The sequence below is a fragment of the Anguilla anguilla genome, chromosome 4 (assembly GCF_013347855.1).
Source record: "Anguilla anguilla isolate fAngAng1 chromosome 4, fAngAng1.pri, whole genome shotgun sequence".
In the NCBI taxonomy this organism is placed as follows: Eukaryota; Metazoa; Chordata; class Actinopteri; order Anguilliformes; family Anguillidae; genus Anguilla; species Anguilla anguilla.
The window spans coordinates 19335-42122 of NC_049204.1; the positions used below are offsets into that span (position 1 = coordinate 19335).

At 48.9% G+C, this 22788-nt stretch overlaps 1 protein-coding gene across 9 annotated transcripts; it reads left to right on the forward strand.

Annotated features, from left to right (window-relative positions):
• The first annotated feature begins 1336 nt into the window (after positions 1-1336).
• On the forward strand, positions 1337-22517 carry LOC118224512 (run domain Beclin-1-interacting and cysteine-rich domain-containing protein-like). 9 transcript variants are annotated; one of them, XM_035411984.1, is made up of 20 exons: positions 1337-1475; positions 2027-2269; positions 4700-4853; positions 4995-5078; positions 5787-5946; positions 6810-6916; positions 7498-7597; positions 8029-8415; positions 9113-9205; positions 10306-10421; positions 10700-10865; positions 14256-14375; positions 16479-16542; positions 16696-16825; positions 17150-17295; positions 17848-17912; positions 18197-18435; positions 18996-19057; positions 19191-19344; positions 19852-22517. In XM_035411984.1, exons 2-20 carry the CDS (start codon positions 2235-2237, stop codon positions 21058-21060), a joined length of 3591 nt encoding a protein of 1196 aa, XP_035267875.1. In that variant the 5' UTR covers positions 1337-1475; positions 2027-2234; the 3' UTR covers positions 21061-22517. The 9 variants fall into 9 exon arrangements, with proteins under 9 accessions (XP_035267875.1, XP_035267876.1, XP_035267878.1 ...); XM_035411985.1 differs by having other exon boundaries at positions 2188-2269; XM_035411987.1 differs by lacking the exon at positions 1337-1475 and having other exon boundaries at positions 1529-2269; positions 9119-9205.
• Positions 22518-22788: the final 271 nt, after the last annotated feature.

Sequence of the window (22788 nt, forward strand, 5' to 3'; positions counted from 1 at the left end):
TCCATAAACACATTTATTGATCATATAATTCTTAAAACACAATTCATTCATTTCACCGCAGCTGTATTATAAACATGATTTCCCATCCATCAGTACAAAAAAAGGCATTTTTGAATAGGTGCCACTTTAGACCCATTTTGGACATAAGACTATATAGCCTTATGTATTTTCCATAAAAACACATTATTAATCACAAAATTCCTAAAACTCAGTACTGTTTACTGTAGGTAAAACCTACTCTTGTTGTTGGTTATGGTTGAGCATGACCTAGGGTTTCTTTTTAATTTTATTTTTAAAATTAGGATTCATGCTTAACCTCATTGAAGAAGACATCATTAAAATGAATGTTTAAACAGTTTATGCACACTCTAGAATGAATATGTTCATACATGCTTCTCAAGCTAATTTTACGAAATGCACAAGCTCTTGTACATTTGCAATTGTAAAATTTGGATGGCAGGTATGCCACCCTGCCAAGTTACACCTTGGCAGGGCGGCATGCCCCATACCTACACAACACCAAGGGTTCTCCACAGAAATCACCACAATGACCACACTCTCAACCTATAAAACATTCATTTCTGTACCATTTGACCCCATTTTAGCAGACAGAATTCACAAAATACTTAACACGTCCTCACATTAAAAGCCCCAAACTTGGAGGATTTTTCATTTTTTCCTTCCTTTTTCCTGCCTGATTACGTCATCATGAATCCTCCATTGGACATTTAGGTACATCCGCTAATAAAAACATCAGAAGAAAAAAAACGGTGGACATACCTGTATATACAAGTGCACATGTTTAAAACAACTAAAACTTACAAGCATACAGTACATTGATGGGTACAACAATTGTGGATAGGTTTGTAAGATTCAATATGTATTTAATAGGCCTCAATATGTCTAATTTGATCTGTATTTTTCTGCCTGGCTTTTCTGTAGTATTAATGATTGTATGTTACTTGGTATAAATGTTTGTAAATGTGAATGTTACATGCTGCTAGGGAAATGTCCCTATGGGGATGATTAAATATTCTACATGTGTGTATGTATGTACAGTATTTATTTTGCAATCAGAATTTATTTTAAATTTCAGATATACAAGTACTTGGATGTGTTGTAAAATGAACTTGACAACCAAGTATAAACATCCCTTCTGGAGGAATATGCTTTCTGTATGTATTCACCAGCAGTTTCATATTCATTTAAATGTCTTGCATAAGGCACTTTTTGTAATTTGGCACTTTGTCATCATTCAAACTTTGTTCAAATCATTGTCTTCAAATGGTAAGATTAACACGCACGGAACCGCCCAGACCCACGGCGCAACTCGCTTTCGCAGACACGTTTTAGCTGGCACCACCTGCGAATGCGTCCGACTGAACGTCCGTGAGTGACCACAATTTGCCATGCATAGCCCACGGTGGCAGTCCTGCCTGTGCGCCGTGGGGAAAAGAGGGGGCGCTCGAAGCACAGTAAGTGCAAAAAAAAAAAAAAAACTACTCTTTGGCGTTTCGCCCTTTATTTATTTTTAGTGGCAAGTCTATTATTGTCGTGTTCTTGCTCAGTCGTAGAAGTGATTCAGTGTGAGGAGCGATGCTTATGTTGCTTGCCTGTTCTGGCGTATAAAATGATGGTAAATAACTTCACAGAGCGCATTAGTCTATTCCTTAACAATGAATAGATTATGCACTTAAAGTACACAATGGGTGTCGGACGAACACAGAAGGGACAGCACAAACATATTGTTAAAAGAAAATATTTATTACTCTTTTAAAGATAGGCTATAGTGTTTGTTTGTGTTGATTGCTAATCATCAGCTCCATGAACTACACCGTAATGCAGCTGTGATTATTTGTACTCGGTACTTTCTAGAACATGGGGGAATAAAGATCAAATGCTTTAGAGCCAAATAAAGTAGGACGTTAAAGTTTGCCCTATCTCGCCCAGTCATTTTAAAGGTTGTTTGCACTATGGAATGGCAAATCTTCTCTTAATATCTTAGCCTGTACTTGCCTATCCACAGTATACTACAGGAAGTCTGCTACTCTGTCCAGTCTTGACACTGACAGGAGCCGAGATGTTAGAGAACCTGAACCTCACCGCATAGTTGGAGCCTATAATCGTGGCGTGACCAAAGTGGAATACAAAGTCAGCTTTGTTCCGTTCATATAATCCCTGTTAAAGAACCAACAGGGGAAGGTGATCTGGAGTTCCCTGCTGCTACATTGATCATGGAGATTATAGAGGCAGAGGACAGTGTGCGCAGGTGAGTCGAGTGGAACCTGTGTTCGTGCCGTATTAGCCTAGTTTTTCGACTCGATGTTACAGGCATTAGCTAGGAAGCGTGCGCATATGAAGTGTCACAGTTTGACTAGCTAGCTAAGAACTACTTAGTTTCAGACATAACAGTGCGGATATCTGCAGATTCAAACTTGTGTTGTTACTGTGTGCTAAGTGGCCAAATGCTAAATTTAGCGGTGTTTGCATAAAACCGACAGCATGGTTGCATTGTTGCTGGTTTTCCCCAAATTACTCGTGGTCCGCAGTGATTCTGGTTATCTATCTCGATTATGAGCAGCCTGAGAGCTAAAAGAGGAGAGTATGTCCAAGTTAACCATTAACAGTCTTACAACTTGGCTAACAAAATGAATACATTTAAATGTGCTTTGCCATATTTATACTCTAGGATATTATTGAATCATAAGAGTACAGCATAATTCATTTAAAAATAAGAGGGTTAGGTTAATATTAATAAAAACCTATCATTGTAGCTTGTAGCTAGAGCTACGACGTTACGTCTTTGCTTGTTTTGGGTTGTGATGGCCCGACTTGCCGGTTAGGCGAGTTAATGCGTTCGTATAGTTTCCCGTTTTGTATACAAACAGCACGCGATTGTTTTTACTTTTTCAGTCTACGAAAAGCCAATTATTTGTTCACGCAGTATTGAAACTTCTATTTGGTGTAATTGCTCTCATTGTCTGATACGGAATGTTTGTGTTGTGCGTGTCTCAGGTACATTTACCAAACAAAGTTTCCCAACTCACTGCCGACTTGAACAAAAAAGAGGAAATCACAGACTCAGTAACAGAACGTGTCTGTTCGTGGTTTTTATTTTTATTATTCATTTTTTTGTTTTTGGGAGGCCTGGATCGAAAAGTCGTTAGTTCTATAGAGAGGTGACATTCAAGGGCACGGGACTTCAGGGTTCAGCGCTTCAGTGGACATGTGGCTGTGTCTCCCCTCCATTACCAAATTTAGTTTTTGTAGTGTGGTGTCTGTCTTGCTGTCCCCAGGGCCCAGGAGTTCAAAACTTTTTATCTAAATCAGATCCGATCAGATTTTGAAATCCCGTATTTTGTGATCCAGGATCAGACAACTCAGCCAGATTTTGTCCTGGTATTTCAAAGCAATTCAAATGGTAAATGGACTGCATTTATATAGGCTAGCGCTTTTATCCAAAGCACTTTACAATTGATGCCTCTCATTCGCCAGAGCACTTAGGGGTTAGGTGTCTTGCTCAAGGACACTTTGACACGCCCAGGGCAGGGTTTGAACCGGCAACCCTCCGACTGCCAGACAGTCGGTCTTACCTCCTGAGCTATGTCGCCCCAATTCAGGATAGGATCACCCTGATCCAGATTCAGACTTCAAGATTACCAGATCCTGATTATCAATGCTTTAAAGCACTGGGACATTACTGAGAGATTATGATTTTCTAACCTTCAAATTATATATAATATTTGGGGGGCTTTAAAGGTGCAATATGTAACTTTTTGAGTGTACATTTTTATGGCCCTACAAATGTAAACAGCCTTTTCTTTTTACATCTAAAACTATCTTTTAGCTTTGACAGCTCTTGACACAAGGACTATCAGTTTGCAAGTGCTAACATTTTTGTATTTGATTTAAAAGCCATAAGAGGTTTGTTTGTAAAAATTAAAGCAAAACAGGCTTGTATTTTGATAAACTCATTAGTTGGTTGAATGCACTGTTCTGAGAGGTAGGCTAGAGGCCACTGTAAATATGAAAGAAAAAAGTAAATAAAATGTTTGCAACCATTGAGCCTACAACAATGTATTTTAATTTACAAAAGCTACCATATTTTTTTGTATTAAAATGTATTTTGGAATGAAATATATACTATATTTTGTTCTGGTAATCCACTCTAAATCCACCCTTCTACTGGGATCAAGGTAATCCTGATTTTTTTTTTTTGGATCAAAATGATCCCAATCGTATGTTAAAGTTTTGAACTACGCATTTTGAAGATTTGATCCAGATTAAAGCTAGGATTTGATTGCCTGATCTGATCCAATTCCAAAGTGATCCCAATCCTGTTTTTTGGTTTTGAACTACCCATTTGCAGGATTTAATGCAATCCGATAGTCTGATCAGATCACTTTTGAACTCCTGGGCCCAGGTTATTTGCTGGGTCACATCCACTCAGACTATCCTATGCTATCAGTCACTTACTGATTTTAGCCAGTTATTGTGTTTTCTGTGGAGGGACAAGCCCTTTGAATCATTCCAACAAGTCGGTGATTGGCAATTTACTATAGCTCCACCCATTATGGAGTACACTTTACTGTTTTATTACTACAGTTGAGCAATTCAGGAGCGTCTGTCTGGTCTGTAGCTCTCCCTATTCTGTAATATGTTCATTACTCTCCTCTCTCTGATTGACTGCTTCTCCCAGGCAGGAACACTGGAAGCTGCTGTCGAGCCTCAAGACAACGGTGGAGGGGCTGCTGTCCACAAACAACCCCAACGTGTGGTCCCACTATGGCGGACTGCAGCAGCTGCACAAGGACATGAACAACATCCTGAGCCACGGCCTGAAGCAGGAGCAGGTCGGGATTAGGGGTCATGGGCAGGTTCAGTGTTTAGGGCTAGGTTTAGCGTGAGGTCAGGATATGGGCATTGGAGACTCCGTTAGTAGTTGTGGGGATATGGTAGCAGGTTAATGGCATGGTGCTCATTTTGTGTTACAGGTGTGCTGCAAACAGAAAGATTACTGGCGCTTCGTTTGGTGTGTGCGCTACATCAGTCCCCACCTGGCCTTTCATGTTGAGCAGGTACCATGGCAACAGCTCCAGACCAGTAACCGGCCTTTTCCATCCCCATCTCCTCTGAACCCCAGTGATGTTTCAACTTTAAGCTTTCCTTAGTGTGTCTGTTAGTCTTAATACTTCCACATCCTTCACGTGAACTGCTGTTCAGAACAACAGCCACTTTTAGTCTCTCTGACGCTCAGCAGAAAGGAGCTTTCTGAGTTCTTTGATATAGCCCCGCCCCTCTCTATGACTGACAGTTTGCCCCTCCTTCAGTTACAGCTACTTTGGAAAAGATATAAACGACAACACTGTCCAGCACGATTGGACTACACATCATATGATCCAGGTCGTTTGAAGGATGTGCAAGTCTCTAAGATCTGTGATTATTCTCTGCATCTGTTCAAACACATTTAAGGGGCTTTGATACTAGCAGTAGTCCTGCTGTGTGTGAGGCTAGCAGGGCTTCCTGCACTGACCAAGCTCTCCATGCTCATCCAGTCCAAGCTGCTGGATGCAGAACTGATGTGGCTCAGAGCTGCAGCACTTGGGCAGTTAGTAAGACTAAAGAAAGCTGGAGAAGCCAGTGTATCCAGAAACACACGCTCCTCCTCGAACTATTTCAGAATGGAAGGCATACAGGTACAGATGGGCAAACCCTAACCTTGGCTTGTATGCATGAGTCTTATTTTATCAACAGGAGAGAGTAAGAGCTCTCTTCTCTGTCTGCAGTTCAGCCAGTTGGAGCCAGTGCTGGCCTCTGGGGTCCAGAGCTCTGGGGAGGCATACAAGGCTCAGCGTTGGCTTCTGCACAGCCTGCAGGAGCACTGTCTGTCTGCGCAGCTACGACCTCTGCTGTGCCATCAGTCCCACACACGCAAGTACTACAGCGGTAAGGCCTGCGCAGTCACACACACACACACACACACACACACACACACACGCGCTAGTACTACAGCGGTAAGGCCTGCGCAGTCACACACACACACGCGCGCAAGTTCTACAGCGGTAAGGCCTGCGCAGTCACACACACACACTAGTACTACAGCGGTAAGGCCTGCGCAGTCATACACACGCACACACACACACACACACACGCTAGTACTACAGCGGTAAGGCCTGCGCAGTCACACACACATGCTAGTACTACAGCAGTAAGGCCTGCGCAGTCTCACACACACACACACACACACGCTAGTACTACAGCGGTAAGGCCTGTGCAGTCACACTAAGCACTGCCTTGCCAGGACTGCTCAATGTGTATCTGTGTGTCATATGTATTCAGCAGCTTGTTGATTCTGTGTACACATGCTGGATTAGGCACCCTTTCCCATGTTCAGCACGCACTGTGTTGTAAGTGGTGCTGTGTGTCTCTCTGGCTGTTCACATCGGCTTTCTGAAGATTAAATATTTCTTTGGGCTCTTTATTGTGGCGGCAAAAAAATTGTGCTTTCTCCCCCTCTCTTTCTCTCCCTCACCCTCTCTACTCCTCTCTCCATCTCTGCTCTCCCTCTCTTTCTCCCCTCTCTCTGTCTCTCCCCCTCTCCCTGTCTTTCCCCCTCTCTCCCTCTACCCATCTCCCCCTCTCCTTTTCTCTCTCCCTCTCTCAGACGAGGCATTTGTGCTCAGTGAGCTGCATGTCTCATGCTGTAGTGTCTGGAGTGTCCCCCTAACCCTAACCTGTCTCTCTCCCCCTCCCCCTCCCTCTCTCTCTCTCTCTCTCTCTCTCTCTCTCTCTCCCTCTCCCTCTCTCAGACGAGGCCTTTGTGCTCAGTGAACTGCATGTCTCTCTCATGCTGCAGTGCCTGGAGGCCGTGGAACAGAAGGATCCTGGGCTGCTGGCCCTCGTGGACACGCTTAGGGTCGACACCATACTCTGCAGCTGTCACCTCCCTCTCTTTCTCTCCTTTTCTCTCTCCCTCTCGCCATCTTTCTCTACCCCCCTCTCCCTCTCACCATCTTTCTCTATCCTCCTCTGTTTCGCAGTTTCAAATCTTGCTTAGCAGATCCATCCAGCCTTCTACAGCAGTGTCCTTATCCACAATAATTTGTATTTACTTGTTCCTGAAAATTTTTCAAATTAGGTTGTTCAATGAATTTGGAAAAGTGTTGATTTCTGTGGGAGCTTGCTCCCGGCCAGACTGAGCCTAAACATGCCTGTGTACAGCAGTGTTAGTGTTTCAGCCAGACTGAGGCTGAACATGCCTGTGTGTAGTAGTGTTAGTGTTTCAGCCAGACTGAGCCTGTGCTTGGCTGTGTGCACCAAAGTTTGAGACTTTTATTATAAAAAATTAATTTGCCTGTGAGTAGTCTGTTCAGTATTGTAAACATGCCTGTGTGTAGTATTTATCTAGAGCATGGTAAATAGCCAGTTTATCATTATAGGTGAGCATGTGCTCGCTGTTAAAGTGCTGAGGGGGGATGTGCTCCCTGTCTCTTGCAGCTGTCTCACCTGAGGGGGGCAGCGTTGGGCCTGTTGAAGAGCCTGTGTCTGTTTCCCGGGGCCCCCCAGCTATCTTCTGCCTCATCTGTGTGTGTGTCAGGTATGAAGTTACTCTCCCAGCCTCACTTATCTCTCTGTGGGTCAGGTATGAAGTTACTCTCCCAGCCTCACTCATCTCTCTGTTTGGAATGAAGTTACCCTCCCAGCCTCACTCATCTCTCTTTGTGTTTGGAATTAAGTTTCCCTCCCAACCCCACACTCATCTCTCTGTGTGTTGGGTATGAAGTTTCCCTTCCAACCTTACACTCATCTCTCTGTGTTGTGTGTGCTTCTGTGTGTGTTTGTGAGCCTGTGTGTGTGTGCATTTGTGTGAGTGAGTGAGTTATGTTCACAGAGAATGTGTTCTCTTACCTGTGCAGTGACTGTCTGTATTCTCTTACCTGTTCAGTGACTGACTGTGTTCTCATCTGTGCAGTGACTGACTGTGTTGTCTTACCTGTGCACTGACCATGTTCTCTTACCTGTGCACAGACGGCTCTCTCTCAGGTGGGACAAATGGGGCTCCCTGGGAGTTTGGGGGTGGGGAGCAGGAGACCCCTAGAAAATCAGCCGTACCCCAGATCTGGCTGACTGAGCCCATATCCCCTGTGGAGGACACCGGGGACCCAGGGGACCCTGCTGACCGTGATCTGAATGACGGGCTAAAGTACCTGTCCATCAGCAACCTGGGCCACCGGGGGCAGAAGTCCCCTCGCAACACGGCCCGCAGACAGCACAAAGCCCCACCCCCACAGAGCCTCACAGCCCCGCCCCGCCCACGTAGCGCCTCCTACTCTGAAGGCCAAAGCGGGTCTGGACAGAGCCACAGGGGTCACACCCGCTCTGTGTCTGACACAGGCACACAGAAGCACAGCAACGGTGAGCTGTGCTGTGTGTGTGTTAGATTGTCTGTGTGTTCGGGTGTCTGTGTGCATGTGTGTGTTTGAAAATGGTGATATGGTAAAGGGAATATCCTGTCTGCATGGTTTCCTGTTTGTTGAAGAGCTTGTGTCTTTCTGTTGGTGAAGGGTGTGTCTTTGTTTCCTCTGTGTGGCTCTAGCCCGGCTCTTGCACTAATAACCCTTCACTCCTGAATGAGCTCTCTGCCGCCCTCTGGCTGCTGGGCGGGTTGGCACACAGGAGCATCACCGTTACAATGCAGAATTCTGTGGCAGGTTGGAACTGCAGCTCTGGTGCTTCATTCACTCCCTCTATTTGTAACTGCATGATTTCTCTGTGCAGGATCCCCTGTGCATGATAGTTAATTTTATATGACAGTGGGCTTATAAACATTTGTACTCATTCTGCAGTTCAGTGGTCCTGTTAATATTTATGAAATACGTAAATGAATTATAACACACACACATTATTACACCCATTCACTACTGCATAAATACACAGTATATTTGTAGGAGTAATTGACCTTTAATTTAATTTAATTATTTTTAAGTGTATTTTGCACTTATCGATGTTTTCAAATAACCTAGGCTTCATGTTGGGAACGTTTTTTCAAGTAACATTTCCTCTAAGCTTTTTTATGTACTCAATGGTAGTTAATCTTGCGTGTTTTTCTTAGAAGCAGCTGCAGAGGTGTGTAGTGTGAAACAACACTATGGACCCTTTTCCCAGAACAGCGATATCAGTACCAGCTTGCTGTCCATGACCTCAGGTGAGTCTCAGTGCGCAGTGATGACCTCAGGTGAGTCTCAGTGCGCAGTGAATTCAGGTGAGTCTCGGTGCGCAGTGAACTCAGGTGAGTCTCGGTGCGCAGTGAACTCAGGTGAGTCTCGGTGCGCAGTGAACTCAGGTGAGTCTCGGTGCGCAGTGAACTCAGGTGAGTCTCTGTGCGCAGTGAATTCAGGTGAGTCTCGGTGCGCAGTGAACTCAGGTGAGTCTCGGTGCGCAGTGATGACCTCAGGTGAGTCTCAGTGTGCAGTGAACTCAGGTGAGTCTCTGTGTGCAGTGAACTCAGGTGAGTCTCTGTGCGCAGTGAACTCAGGTGAGTCTCGGTGCGCAGTGATGAACTCAGGTGAGTCTCAGTGCGCAGTGATGACCTCAGGTGAGTCTCAGTGCGCAGTGAATTCAGGTGAGTCTCAGTGTGCAGTGAACTCAGGTGAGTCTCGGTGCGCAGTGAACTCAGGTGAGTCTCTGTGCGCAGTGAACTCAGGTGAGTCTCGGTGCGCAGTGATGACCTCAGGTGAGTCTCGGTGCGCAGTGATGACCTCAGGTGAGTCTCAGTGCGCAGTGATGACCTCAGGTGAGTCTCAGTGCGCAGTGATGACCTCAGGTGAGTCTCAGTGCGCAGTGATGACCTCAGGTGAGTCTCAGTGTGCAGTGAACTCAGGTGAGTCTCGGTGAACAGTGGTGAACTCGGGTGAGTCTCAATGCGCAGTGATGAACTCAGGCTTATCTACACAACATTTTTATATAGCATTGACATTGCATCCATTTACACAGCTGGATACTGAAGCAATGCAAGTTAAGTACCTTGCTCAAGGGTACAATGACAGTGTCCTACCCGGGAATCGAACTTTTTTTTTTTTTGACATTTTAGGTTATAAAAGAATGTAATGACTGGTGTGCTTGTCTGTGTGTGTGTCGTCTTTGTGCGTGTGCGTGTGCGTGTGTGTGTGTGCATGCTTGTGTGTGTGTCTGTCTGTGCATGCGTGTGCGTGTGTGTGTGTGTGTCTGTGTGTGTGCGCGCATGCTTGTGTCTGTTCTGTCTTTGTGTGTGCGTGTGTGTGTGTGTGTCTGTGTGAGTGTGTATAGAAGGCTCGCTGAGCAGCAGAATGTCGGATGCCATGTTCTGTAGGCCGCTGGAAGGACAGAGCCTCCTCAGCTACCTGTCAGAGCTGGACTTTGGCAGCTGTGCAGACCTAGAGAAGGTGAGGGACGGAACCTGGGGTGGTGTGAGGGTGTGGCCACAGCACAAAGGCCTAGAAGAGTTCAGGCCACAGCATCCAGGTCCTACTTCTGGGGCACCCAAGTCCTACATGGACCCTTACTGCCTTGCTGTCAATGTGTAGGACCGGGTTACTGAGTTACACAGTGTAACTGCACTGTGAGACAGTGTGTGTGACTGCGCTGTGTGAGTGCGTGTGACTGCGCTGTGTGAGTGCGCTGTGAGACTGTGTTGTGTGACCGTGCTGTGATCCTAAACCAGGAGAATGCCCACTTCAGCATCTCTGAATCGCTGATCGCCGCCATTGAGCTGCTGAAATGCAGCCTGGATGAAGGTGAGGAAGATGAGAGAGATGAGGAAGATGCAGAAGATGAGGACTGTGACTGCGGGATCCAGCAGCTGCAGCCCCACACACAGATGCACCACGGTGAGCACATCACTCGTCCCCCACATGCCTTCTGAACTCCCGCTCTCCTCACTGCTCCGCTCCTCCTCTCTCTCCTCACTGCTCCGCTCCGCTCCTCCTCTCTCTCCTCACTGCTCCGCTCTGCTCCTCCTCTCTCTCCTCACTGCTCCTCGCTGCTCCTCCCGCTCTCCCCACTGCTCCTCCCTCTCTCCTCACTGCTCCTCGCTGCTGCTCCCTCTCCTCTCTGCTCCTCGCTGCTTCTCCCTCTCTCCTCGCTGCTCCTCCCTCTCTCCTCGCTGCTCCTCCCTCTCTCCTCGCTGCTCCTCCCTCTCTCCTCGCTGCTCCTTGCTGCTCCTCCCTCTCTCCTCGCTGCTCCTCCCTCTCCTCGCTTCTCCTCGCTGCTCCTCCCTCTCTCCTCACTGCACCTCCCTCTCTCCTCGCGGCTCCTACCTGCTTCTCCCTCTCTCCTCACTGCTCCTCGCTGCTCCTCACTGATCCACTCTCCTCACTGCTCCTCGCTGCTTCTCCCTCTCCCCAGTGCTCCTCCCTCCTCACTGCTCCTCGCTGCTCCTCACTCTCCTCACTGCTCCTCTCTCCTCACTGCTCCTTGCTGCTCCTCCCTCTCTCCTCACTGCTCCTCGCTCTCTCCTCACTGCTCCTCGCTCTCTCCTCACTGCTCCTCGCTGCTCCTCCCTCTCTCCCCACTGCTCCTCCCTCTCTCCTCACTGCTCCTCACTGATCCGCTCTCCTCACTGCTCCTCGCTGCTTCTCCCTCTCTCCCCACTGCTCCTCCCTCTCTCCTCACTGCTCCTCGCTGCTCCTCCCTCTCTCCTCGCTGCTTCTCCCTCTCTCCTCGCTGCTTCTCCCTCTCTCCTCGCTGCTTCTCCCTCTCTCCTCGCTGCTCCTCCCTCTCTCCTCGCTGCTCCTGCCTGCTTCTCCCTCTCTCCTCACTGCTCCTCACTGCTCTTCGCTGCTCCTCACTGATCCGCTCTCCTCACTGCTCCTCGCTGCTTCTCCCTCTCCTCGCTGCTCCTCTCTCTCTCCCCACTGCTCCTCCCTCCTCACTGCTCCTCACTGCTCCTCTCTCCTCACTGCTCCTTGCTGCTCCTCCCTCTCTCCTCACTGCTCCTCTCTCCTCACTGCTCCTTGCTGCTCCTCCCTCTCTCCTCACTGCTCCTCTCTCCTCACTGCTCCTCCCTCTGTTCTCGCTGCTCCTCGCTACTTCGCTGCTCCTCCCTCTCTCCCCACTGCTCCTCACTCTCTCCTCACTGCTCCTTGCTGCTCCTCACTCTCTCCTCACTGCTCCTCGCTGCTCCTCACTCTCTCCTCACTGCTCCTCGCTGCTCCTCACTCTCTCCTCACTGCTCCTCGCTGCTCCTCACTCTCCTCACTGCTCTTCTCTCCTCACTGCTCCTTGCTGCTCCTCGCTCTCTCCTCGCTGCTCCTCGCTCTCTCCTCGCTGCTCCTCTCTCCCTCCTTACTGCTCCGCTCTCCTCACTGCTCCTCACTGCTCCTCCCTCGCTCCTCGCTGCTCCTCCCTCGCTCCTCGCTGCTCCTCCCTCTCCTCACTGCTCCTCCCTCTCTCCTCGCTGCTCCTCTCCTCACTGCTCCTCCCTCTCTCCCCACTGCTCCTCACTGCTCCTCCTCTCCTCACTGCTCCTCCCGCTCTCCCCACTGCTCCTCGCTGCTCCTCCCGCTCTCCCCACTGCTCCTCCCTCCTCACTGCTCCTCGCACCTCACAGCTCCTCCTGCTCTCCCCACTGCTCCTCGCTGCTCCTCCCGCTCTCCCCGCTGCTCCTCGCTGCTCCTCCCGCTCTCCCCACTGCTCCTCGCTGCTCCTCCCTCTCTCCTCACTGCTCCTCGCTGCTCCTCCCTCTCCTCGCTGCTCCACTCTCTCTCCCCACTGCTTCTCCCTCCTCACTGCTCCTCACTCTCTCCTCACTGCTCCTCCCTCTCTCCTCGCTGCTCCTCCCTCTCTCCTCGCTGCTCCTCCCTCTCTCCTCGCTGCTCCTCTCCTCACTGCTCCTCCCTCTCTCCCCACTGCTCCTCACTGCTCCTCCTCTCTCCTCACTGCTCCTCCCGCTCTCCCCACTGCTCCTCGCTGCTCCTCCCGCTCTCCCCACTGCTCCTCCCTCCTCACTGCTCCTCGCACCTCACAGCTCCTCCTGCTCTCCCCACTGCTCCTCGCTGCTCCTCCCTCTCTCCTCACAGCTCCTCCTGCTCTCCCCACTGCTCCTCGCTGCTCCTCCCGCTCTCCCCGCTGCTCCTCCCACTCTCCCCACTGCTCCTCGCTGCTCCTCCCGCTCTCCCCACTGCTCCTCGCTGCTCCTCCCGCTCTCCCCACTGCTCCTCGCTGCTCCTCCCGCTCTACCCACTGCTCCTCGCTGCTCCTCCCGCTCTACCCACTGCTCCTCCCTTCCTCCTCACTGCTCCTCCCGCTCTACCCACTGCTCCTCCCTCCTCGCTGCTCCTCCCTCTCTCCTCACTGCTCTGCCCTCTCCCCACTGCTCCTCCCTCTTCGCTGCTCCTCCCTCTCTCCTCACTGCTCCTCGCTGCTCCTCCCTCTCCTCGCTGCTCCACTCTCTCTCCCCACTGCTTCTCCCTCCTCACTGCTCCTCACTCTCTCCTCACTGCTCCTCACTCTCTCCTCACTGCTCCTCCCTCTCTCCTCGCTGCTCCTCCCTCTCTCCTCGCTGCTCCTCTCCTCACTGCTCCTCCCTCTCTCCCCACTGCTCCTCACTGCTCCTCCTCTCTCCTCACTGCTCCTCCCGCTCTCCCCACTGCTCCTCGCTGCTCCTCCCGCTCTCCCCACTGCTCCTCCCTCCTCACTGCTCCTCGCACCTCACAGCTCCTCCTGCTCTCCCCACTGCTCCTCGCTGCTCCTCCCTCTCTCCTCACAGCTCCTCCTGCTCTCCCCACTGCTCCTCGCTGCTCCTCCCGCTCTCCCCGCTGCTCCTCCCACTCTCCCCACTGCTCCTCGCTGCTCCTCCCGCTCTCCCCACTGCTCCTCGCTGCTCCTCCCGCTCTCCCCACTGCTCCTCGCTGCTCCTCCCGCTCTACCCACTGCTCCTCGCTGCTCCTCCCGCTCTACCCACTGCTCCTCACTGCTCCTCCCTTCCTCCTCACTGCTCCTCCCGCTCTACCCACTGCTCCTCCCTCCTCGCTGCTCCTCCCTCTCTCCTCACTGCTCTGCCCTCTCCCCACTGCTCCTCCCTCCTCACTGCTCCTCACTCCTCCTCTCCTCACTGCTCTGTTCTCTCCTGTTATCTCCTCCTCATTCCTCACTCCTCTGTTCTCTCCTCCTTCTCGCCGCACTACTGTTCTCTCCTCCTCTCTCCTCACTCCTCTGTTTGCTGCCACGCCTCCCTGCAGCTTTTTTTATGGATTGTCTGTGTTTTGCTTGAATTTTAGCTTCCCTTCTTGCAGCCTTCCCTTCCACAGACAGTGGGGGTTCTGGGCCGAGCTCCCAGGAGTCCTTGCACCTGTTGCACCTGGGTTCAGCTGAGGAGGCGGAGCAGTGTGAGCTGACAGGTAGAGAGAGAGAACTGGAAGGGGCGTGGTTAGAATAACCTTGCAGTACGACCCTTGACTCCCACCCATCACCGTGATTGGACACTGCATGCACTCATTTTGGGAGTTCAGTACAAATGTGTGAAAATGAAGGAGTTATAATCTGAAAACTGTTGCATTTGATGATGGGGTGGCATCTCGTCTTTGCATACAGCTGGTGCAGATTGTATGGAGTGTGAAGACATGGCAGGCTGTAGGGTAGAGCTCTGTTGTTGGCTAGGGTGCATGTGTGTAAGTGTGTGAGTGTCTGTCCATGCATGCCTGAGAGGCCACCCCACTGTGCATTATCTAATGCTGGGATCAGACTGCCCGATTTTAGCCCGATTTTGTCGTCGCCGACAAATTTACAGCGTCGGGCCCGAATATGAACGTCGGGAACGACGAACAGGCGTCTTTACCCCTTGTAGTGTGACATAATCGAAGAACAGCGATGTGGCATCTGGGACACCCTGACGAAAAGTCTAGTATGTCAGAATTGTTTGTTTTCCTGCCTAGTTGGACAACTCCTACGACGTGTCCCTTGACATTGGCCAATAGGATGACAGAGTGCTCTCTGGTGCACATAATAAACATGGCGAAGAGAAAGAGGGATGCTGCTGCTGTCAGGTGGACCTCCGAAAGAGAGGAAAGGTCCATTGAGCAGTGACAATGCCCCTGTCTTTCTGACGTTACGTCGTGGGAGTACCATGACCGATTTAAAAGAAAAATGTTGGCGAACGGGTCCACAATATATTTTTCTTTCTTTTCTTTTTGTTTTCCGAACACGAGACTGCCAGCATCACACACAGCCCTTCTGCTATTCCCTAGATACTTTGCTGTTCTTCTTGCTATTTTGCTATCTTTTTTTTTTTTTGCTATTCTCTGTAAACTTTGTTTTAAAAAAATGTACAAAGTCATTATGGCTACAGAATAATAATAATAATAATAATAATGATTGACATTTCTTGACCCTCACCGACGACCTATGAACTTGTGGAAGGTCGTGAAAGACAGCATACGATGATTGGTCGGGGTCATACTTGTATTGTTGCCAGTCTTCCGACCAAGACACGGCAAGCATTTATGGCATTATGACTGCCTAATTTGACATGGTGACCATCGTGAAAGGCAAAAATATTGTGTAGACTGATCCCGGCGTAACTAGTGCCATTGTGGTCTGTGTGTCTAATGTCTTAGTTGGCTTTCTGCCTGTCAGAGTGCAGTGGGGTGGGGCCCTGGCCACAGGCAAACTATGGGATCTTTGTTGCATTTCAAAAGATCTGTACCTAATGCTATGCTAGCTCTCAGCATGTTACTTACCTGTTGCTGTACTAGCTTTCAGCATGTTGCTTACCTGCCTGTTGCTGTCCTAGCTCTCGGTGTGTTACTTACCTGCCTGATGCTGTACTACCTCTCTGTGTGTTACTTACCTGCCTGATGCTGTACTACCTCTCGGTGTGTTACTTACTTGCCTGATGCTGTACTAGCTCTCAGCGCGTTACTTGCCTGCCTGTTGCTGTACTAGCTCTCAGCGTGTTATTTACCTGCCTGTTGCTGTACTAGCTCTCGACGTGTTATTTACCTGCCTGATGCTGTACTAGCTCTCATCATGTTACTTACCTGCCTGTTGCTGTACTAGCTCTCATCATGTTACTTACCTGCCTGATGCTGTACTAGCTCTCAGCATGTTACTTACCTGTTGCTGTACTAGCTTTCAGCATGTTACTTACCTGCCTGTTGCTGTACTAGCTCTCGGTGTGTTACTTACCTGCCTGATGCTGTACTACCTCTCGGTGTGTTACTTACCTGCCTGATGCTGTACTACCGCTCAGCGTGTTACTTACTTGCCTGATGCTGTACTAGCTCTCAGTGCGTTATTTACCTGCCTGATGCTGTACTAGCTCTCAGTGCGTTATTTACCTGCCTGTTGCTGTACTAGCTCTCATCATGTTACTTACCTGCCTGATGCTGTACTAGCTCTCATCATGTTACTTACCTGCCTGATGCTGTACTAGATCTGTGTGTTAGTTACCTGCCTGATGCTGTACTAGATCTGTGTGTTAGTTACCTGCCTTTGCCTTCCAGGTGCAGACATCAAACACCACATGACGTGCTTGAGCAGCAGGTCCTCCCTGAGCTCTGAGTCCATGTGAGTCTAGTTCTGCCATCATATCATGCTGCCGTTTAAGCCAGTGAATCTCCACAGGCCTCAGTGCTCTTCCGGAGGGTTCCCAGGTTTCCCCAGCTATCCCACCTGCTGGCTGTGCAGTGTGCTGATGTGGGGGTGTTTTCTCTCCTGCAGCTCTTCCTCCCTGCAGTCCAACTCTGCCCAGTTTGTGGCCATGGGGCTCCTGCGCCAGTTTGAGGGGGTGCAGCTGCCTGCTGCTCCTGATCTGGACTGGCTGGTTCCAGAGCATGATGCTCCCCAGAAGGTAGGGGTCACTCTCTGTACCAGAAGGTAGGGGGTCACTCTCTGTACCAGAAGGTAGGGGGTCACTCTCTGTGCCAGTAGGTAGGGGGCACTCTCTGTGCCAGTAGGTAGGGGGCGCTCTCTGTGCCAGTAGGTAGGGGGCGCTCTCTGTGTGCCAGTAGGTAGGGGGTGCTCTCTGTACCAGTAGGTAGGGGGCGCTCTCTGTGCCAGTAGGTAGGGGGCGCTCTCTGTGCTAGTAGGTAGGGGGCGCTCTCTGTGCTAGATGGTAGGGGTCGCTCTCTGTGCCCAGATTAGGCAGTCTGACCAGTCCCCCCATCCTTCACAGCTCCTGCCCATCTCAGACTCCATGCCTGTTACCCCTGACGATGGCGAGCGTGCTGATGTGTGCACACTACATATTCGCATGCGAGGGAATCAGGAGTGGGCCCCGCCCCGACCTGAGGTCATCTTAAACATCCACCCCGCCCCCAAGTGAGTCAGCCTGGGGCCCACTGGATTTGGGCTGGCCCCCCTTTCTCCATCCTGAATCCCATTCCTCTCTTCCACATTCCACATTCCCCCTCCATCTACCCTATATTCCCCTATTCTCCCCAGTCCTCTCTATCTTCTGTTCCACGTGTTAATTGTAGTGAGAGGATTACTGGTTAGCAGGGTGTTATGGTCCAGCCACTGCCCTGCTCCTTAATCACTATTATTTATGGATCTGGACCTTTTATTCCTTTGCACTCATTATGAGTCCCTCTGGATCAGAGCTGCAACTAAATACCTAAAATGTAAATATACACTCACACACAGCCTCTCGATTATCAGACAAGATAAGATATATTCTTTTATTGAACCCCGTGGGGTAATTTGTCTCTGCATTTGACCCATCCTAGTTACACAAATATACACTCCCTCTTCCACTTTCACTCTCCATCTCCCACTCTGTCTCCCTCCCACTGTTTTCTCGCTCCCCCCCCCCTTTTTCTTAGGCGGAAGGTGATTGTGGCCAAGCTCACCCCCCCCCCCCCTCTTTCTCAGGCGGAAGGTGATTGTGGCCAGGCAGAAGTACTTGTGTGCTGGCTGTGGGACCCCTACTGACCCAGGTAAGAGAGACAAATGTGTAGATTTCAGTGAAAGTGTTTGAGTGTATGAAAGATCATCCTGATTCCAATGGAGGAGTTGGACGCGCCTTCCCAAAAAAAACTCTTACTGTGGTGCTAAACCAAAAAACATGTACTTAAAAAAACAACATCCAAAGATGTATAGGTAGCACTCACCAACTTAGAAAAAACGGAACAGTCCTGTTTTTTTCTAAGTTGGTGAGTGCTACCTATACATCTTTGGATGTTTTTTTAATCATCCTGATTCCCTCTGTGTCTCTGTAAAGGTTACATAAAGAGACTGCGCTATTGTGAGTACCTGGGCAGGTATTTCTGTCAGTGCTGCCATGAGAATGCCCAGGTGGTGGTACCTGGACGGGTCCTCAGGAAGTGGGATTTCACCAGGTATCCTGTCAGTAACTTTGCCCGGGACCTGCTGAGTAAGATCGCAGCAGACCCCCTCTTCAACCTCGCTGACATCAACAGCAGCCTGTACAAGAGAGTCAAACGGCTGGAGGTGGTGCGGGTGAGGCTCTCCTTCAGACCCTAACCCTTCTGTGCCCTGAGACACATCAGCCTGGGGCTCCTAAACATCCTGTGCAGTTATGCTTATCAATAATGCACCGTTATCTGCAGGAATGTTAGTGGTATGGAAAGGGTTAAAGTAAATGCAGTATGTAGCCAAGGTGTGGCAGGTGTATTTGGGTACTGTGTGTCTGCTCCTTTGGCTGGCCTTATGAAGATCCTGTTTACATTTACCTGACAGTCTGCTAATTCAGTGAAATTCGTAAATGAAAAGGCTCGCTAAATCACTGGTAATTTATTGCTTTGCCTTTGTTTAGACATCTTTTTAGAGGCATTAAAATGGTGATATGGTGTTATCCATGCCCTGGACTCAGGATCTTTACTGCTGGTGACCAGCCTGTGTGTGAGACTGTGTGTGTGACTGCGCTGTGAGCCTGTGTGTGTGGCTGTATTGTGGAACAGTGTGTGAGACTGTGCTGTGAGACTGTGCAAGACTGTGTTGTGAGGCAGCCAGTAGGAAAATACTGAGTGGTTTGTGCAAAAATTCTTTTCCTGCTTCAGCTTGTGAGGGTACAGCTTTTCCACATGAAGAACATGTTGAAGACATGCCGACTGGCGAAAGAGTAAGACCTCTATCCTGACACTCTCACGTGCACTTTCCATCTCTCACATGCACTGTCCCTCATTCATATGAACTGTCCCTCTTTCATGTGCACTCTCTCTCTCATGTACACTAACCCTCTGATATTGCTGCAGGGTGTTAGATGAGTTTGACTCTCTTCCGGATCACCTGACAGAGGACCTACACCTCTTTTCCCTCAATGATCTTGGAGCTGTGCGCCATGGAGAACTGGTCCCCCAGCTACGAGAGTTGTTGCGCTTGGGTTCCATGCATGTGGCTGCCTGTGAGGTGAGGACAGAATCTGCTTCTTGCTTCCTGTCAGCAGAGTAGTTCAACTTAATTTCCTGAACTGGGTGAAGTGAATTGAAAATTTCTAGATCCCTTATCATATTTCTGTTACGTCCATTCTACCGCTGTTTTACACCAGGCCAGCCAGTGGAGGATGGGCTCCCCCTCTACCCAGGTTCTTACTAAGATTTCTTCCCATCTGGTTGTTATTTACCTTGTGCTATTTGGGGGCTCAGGCCTGGTTCTTGCTCTTTTCTGCTAAGCGTCTTTGTGACACTTTTCTGTAAAAGGCGCAGTACAAATGAAAGTGATTTGTTATGATTTGATTTGAGTTGGGGAGATAGATCTCCAGGAAGAGGTTTGGGCAGCCCTGTTCTGGGATAACCTTTTATAGCAGGTAGACCTAGACCATTTCCTATCCAAGCTACATAACTTATCCTAGACTGCATAAACTTATATTACCTTTGCTACACAACAATAACCTTTTCCCATTTATGTCTTCCACAGCTGTGCCAGGCAAAAGGATTTGTATGTGAGTTCTGTGGCAATGACAAAGACATCATATTCCCCTTTGAACTGAAAAAGTGCCCGTGCTGTGAAGGTGAGCCCCCCCTGCTGGCTGGAGGACTAGGTGGCATGGGGACATGCTCAGCGCACTCCTGGAGAGACTGGAAGTTCCCACTGCCAGGAAGATCAGCCAGGGCTATGTCCCAGGAAGGAAAGGGGGGGCAGGAAGAGGAGGATAGAAAAGAGGAGAAGGAAGAAAAAGGAATTTACCAAATTACCAAATCCATTTCTGTTGGTAAAGAAAAGGCAGAGGGGGGTAGCACTGCAGAGGAGGGACACAGTCAAACGGAACAAAGGAAATCATTTTTTGGTGGACTGGCTAAGGTGTTTTCCTGGGATAGAAGAGGTGTTGGAGAGGAGGAATTGGGGTTAGCCTTAGCAGAGGCAGGAGGTGTGAACCAGGCAGAAATGAGAGATGAGAGACAGGCGAAGTCACAGACTGAGAGATGGAATCACAGACTGGGAGGCGGAGTCACAGGCAGAGAGGCGGAGTCACAGACAGAGACAGCTGGCAGGACGACTGATACAGAACAACATCACAGAATAGACAAACAAAAATTATTCAAAGTTCTGAAAGTGGGTGAACTGTCTAAAGTCTTTTCCAGGGAAAAAAAAAAGAACAAGCAAGAAAAAGAGGCTGATATCAGAGGACATGATGAGGTAGAAATTGAAAGTGTGGAAGGGCCAGCCGAGGAAGGAGGAGGAGAGCTGGTGGATGTTAGCAGGCTGGATAAAGCTTTATTTCTGGGTAAAAATGTGGAAGTGGAGAAGGAGGATTGCCAGTTAACGACTGGAGCAGAGGAGGAAGGGGTCACTAGTAAAAGTGTGGTCAGTAGAGAATCAAGCTATGGGAAGATCTGGAAAGGCCCAAAACCAATCAAACTCCAAAAGATTTTTCTCAAAGAGAGGAGTGAGAGAGAAGGGGTGGGATCTGTTGTTCAGATGACAGCGGAAGAGGGACAGTATGGAGAGGAGGAGGGGAGTGGGAATGTGGAGCTAATCAGGGGGGCGTCCAACTGGAGATCTCAGAGAACTCGGAAAGCCAGAAGAATGAAGAGTAGCAGAGCGAGGGACGTTTCTGAGGGTAAACCTGGATCGAGGGAAGAAGAGGATGGGGGGGTTGAAGAGGGAGGGAGAGAGGGGAGTTGAGAGGATTTAGGAATTCCTGAGGAGGAGGGTCAGACATCAGACACCAGGCAGAAGACAGGAAGTGAAGGATTAGGGAGGAAGTGAGAAAAGCTCAGTGCAGCTGAGGCTCAGCCTCTGAGCTCAGCCAAACTGGCAAGTGCAGAGAGTGAGAGACATGAAAAGTGTTTTCACCAACCGAAATCCAGTCTGAGATTCCACCAACCAGAAACTGCACTCTATGATTCCACCAACCAGAATCCACAGTCTGAGATTCCACCAACCAGAAACTGCACTCTGTGATTCCACCAACCAGAATCCACAGTCTGAGATTCCACCAACCAGAAACTGCACTCTGTGATTCCACCAACCAGAATCCACAGTCTGAGATTCCACCAACCAGAAACCACACACTGTGATTCCACCAACCAGAAACCACACACTGTGATTCTACCAACCAGAAACCACACATTGTGATTCCACCAACCAGGATCCACAGTTTGAGATTCATAAAAATTTCTACCCCCCTGAAAGAGGGGGAAAGAGGTGGAGAAAAAAGGAGAGGGCATAGGATGGGTTAGAGGGTAGGGTTAATGGTGGATAGGGCGTAGGGTTAATGTTAGGTGTGGGCAGGGTCTGATTCAAGGGCATAAAGTGTTGGAAATTTTGACCCCTCAGTCCCCAAAGTGTTTGGGTCTCTGTTGGAGTTGGAATCTGCGTAGTGTTGGGGCTCTCTGTTGGAGTTGGAATCTGCTTAGTGTTGGGGATCTCTGGAGTTGGAGTGGTGGGTAATCTCATGGTGCTGGACTTTGCTTCCTGGCTGGTTGGTTGGTTGGCTTTGTGGCTGAAGGATTTTGCCTTGCTGTTGAAGACGGTGGGAGGTTTGTTCTGTTCTTTCTCTCTGTCTCTGACTGCAGTGTTCTGATTCTGTGCTCATCTGAAGCACATCTGTAACACCTGTCCAATTCCTGAACATTACTGGCACTTTTAAAAGAAACATCTATTTTGACTAATTTGAATAAAACTCTTCATTGCATTGATTGCACATTTTATTTTGTAATATTTTGTTGAAGATTTTCAGGGATTTACAGAAGTAAATTCTGAGTTTCAAAACATTTGAAATACACATTTTACCCATGCCTGGTTAACTGTTGGTGCTTGAATTACAAATGGAAAGACAATGGGATGCTAATGTAAAAACTGCCTGTCAGTCCATTTATTTGAAACATGCTTGAGTACCAAAGGTAATTAATTGATACATATCTCTTGTCTAAGTGTCTAAGAGTCTTGTTTCATTGTACAATGGTTTAATGACTTCAGACTGACACCATGGTTTTAACCATTAAGAACCAGGAGACCGCTGTATTTTGGTGGAGATACCACAGCATGGCTTTATTATTCTTGTGTGGAAAAAGTCAGTCTTTGTGCAATTTATGAAATAAACCCATCTGTGATCTGCAATTGCTTTGTGATTATTTGAAACTGACAGGCAAACAAACACCAATAGTTCAATGAGTGTTTATTTCACCTACCACACTAAGATATAAACTCAGCACACTACATCACTGTCCAATGGGTGTTTAGTTCACCTACCACACTAAGATATAAACTCAGTGCACTATATCACTGTCCACATAATGCCTTGCATTGCCATGCCTTTGGAATACATGTTACAAGGTGTTGAATGACCAACAAGACCAAATAAAGTTCAGTATGTCAGACAACACATGCATCAGCTCATTGTAGATGTTC

Bases quoted from the DNA above. Each gene is read 5' to 3' on its own strand.
- LOC118224512 (XM_035411984.1), top strand. From the start codon at position 2,235: ATGGAGATTATAGAGGCAGAGGACAGTGTGCGCAG. The intron at 5,079-5,786 runs GTACCATGGCAA...CTCTGTCTGCAG, and splicing joins TGGCCTTTCATGTTGAGCAG to TTCAGCCAGTTGGAGCCAGT. The intron at 17,296-17,847 runs GTGAGTCAGCCT...CCTCTTTCTCAG, and splicing joins AACATCCACCCCGCCCCCAA to GCGGAAGGTGATTGTGGCCA.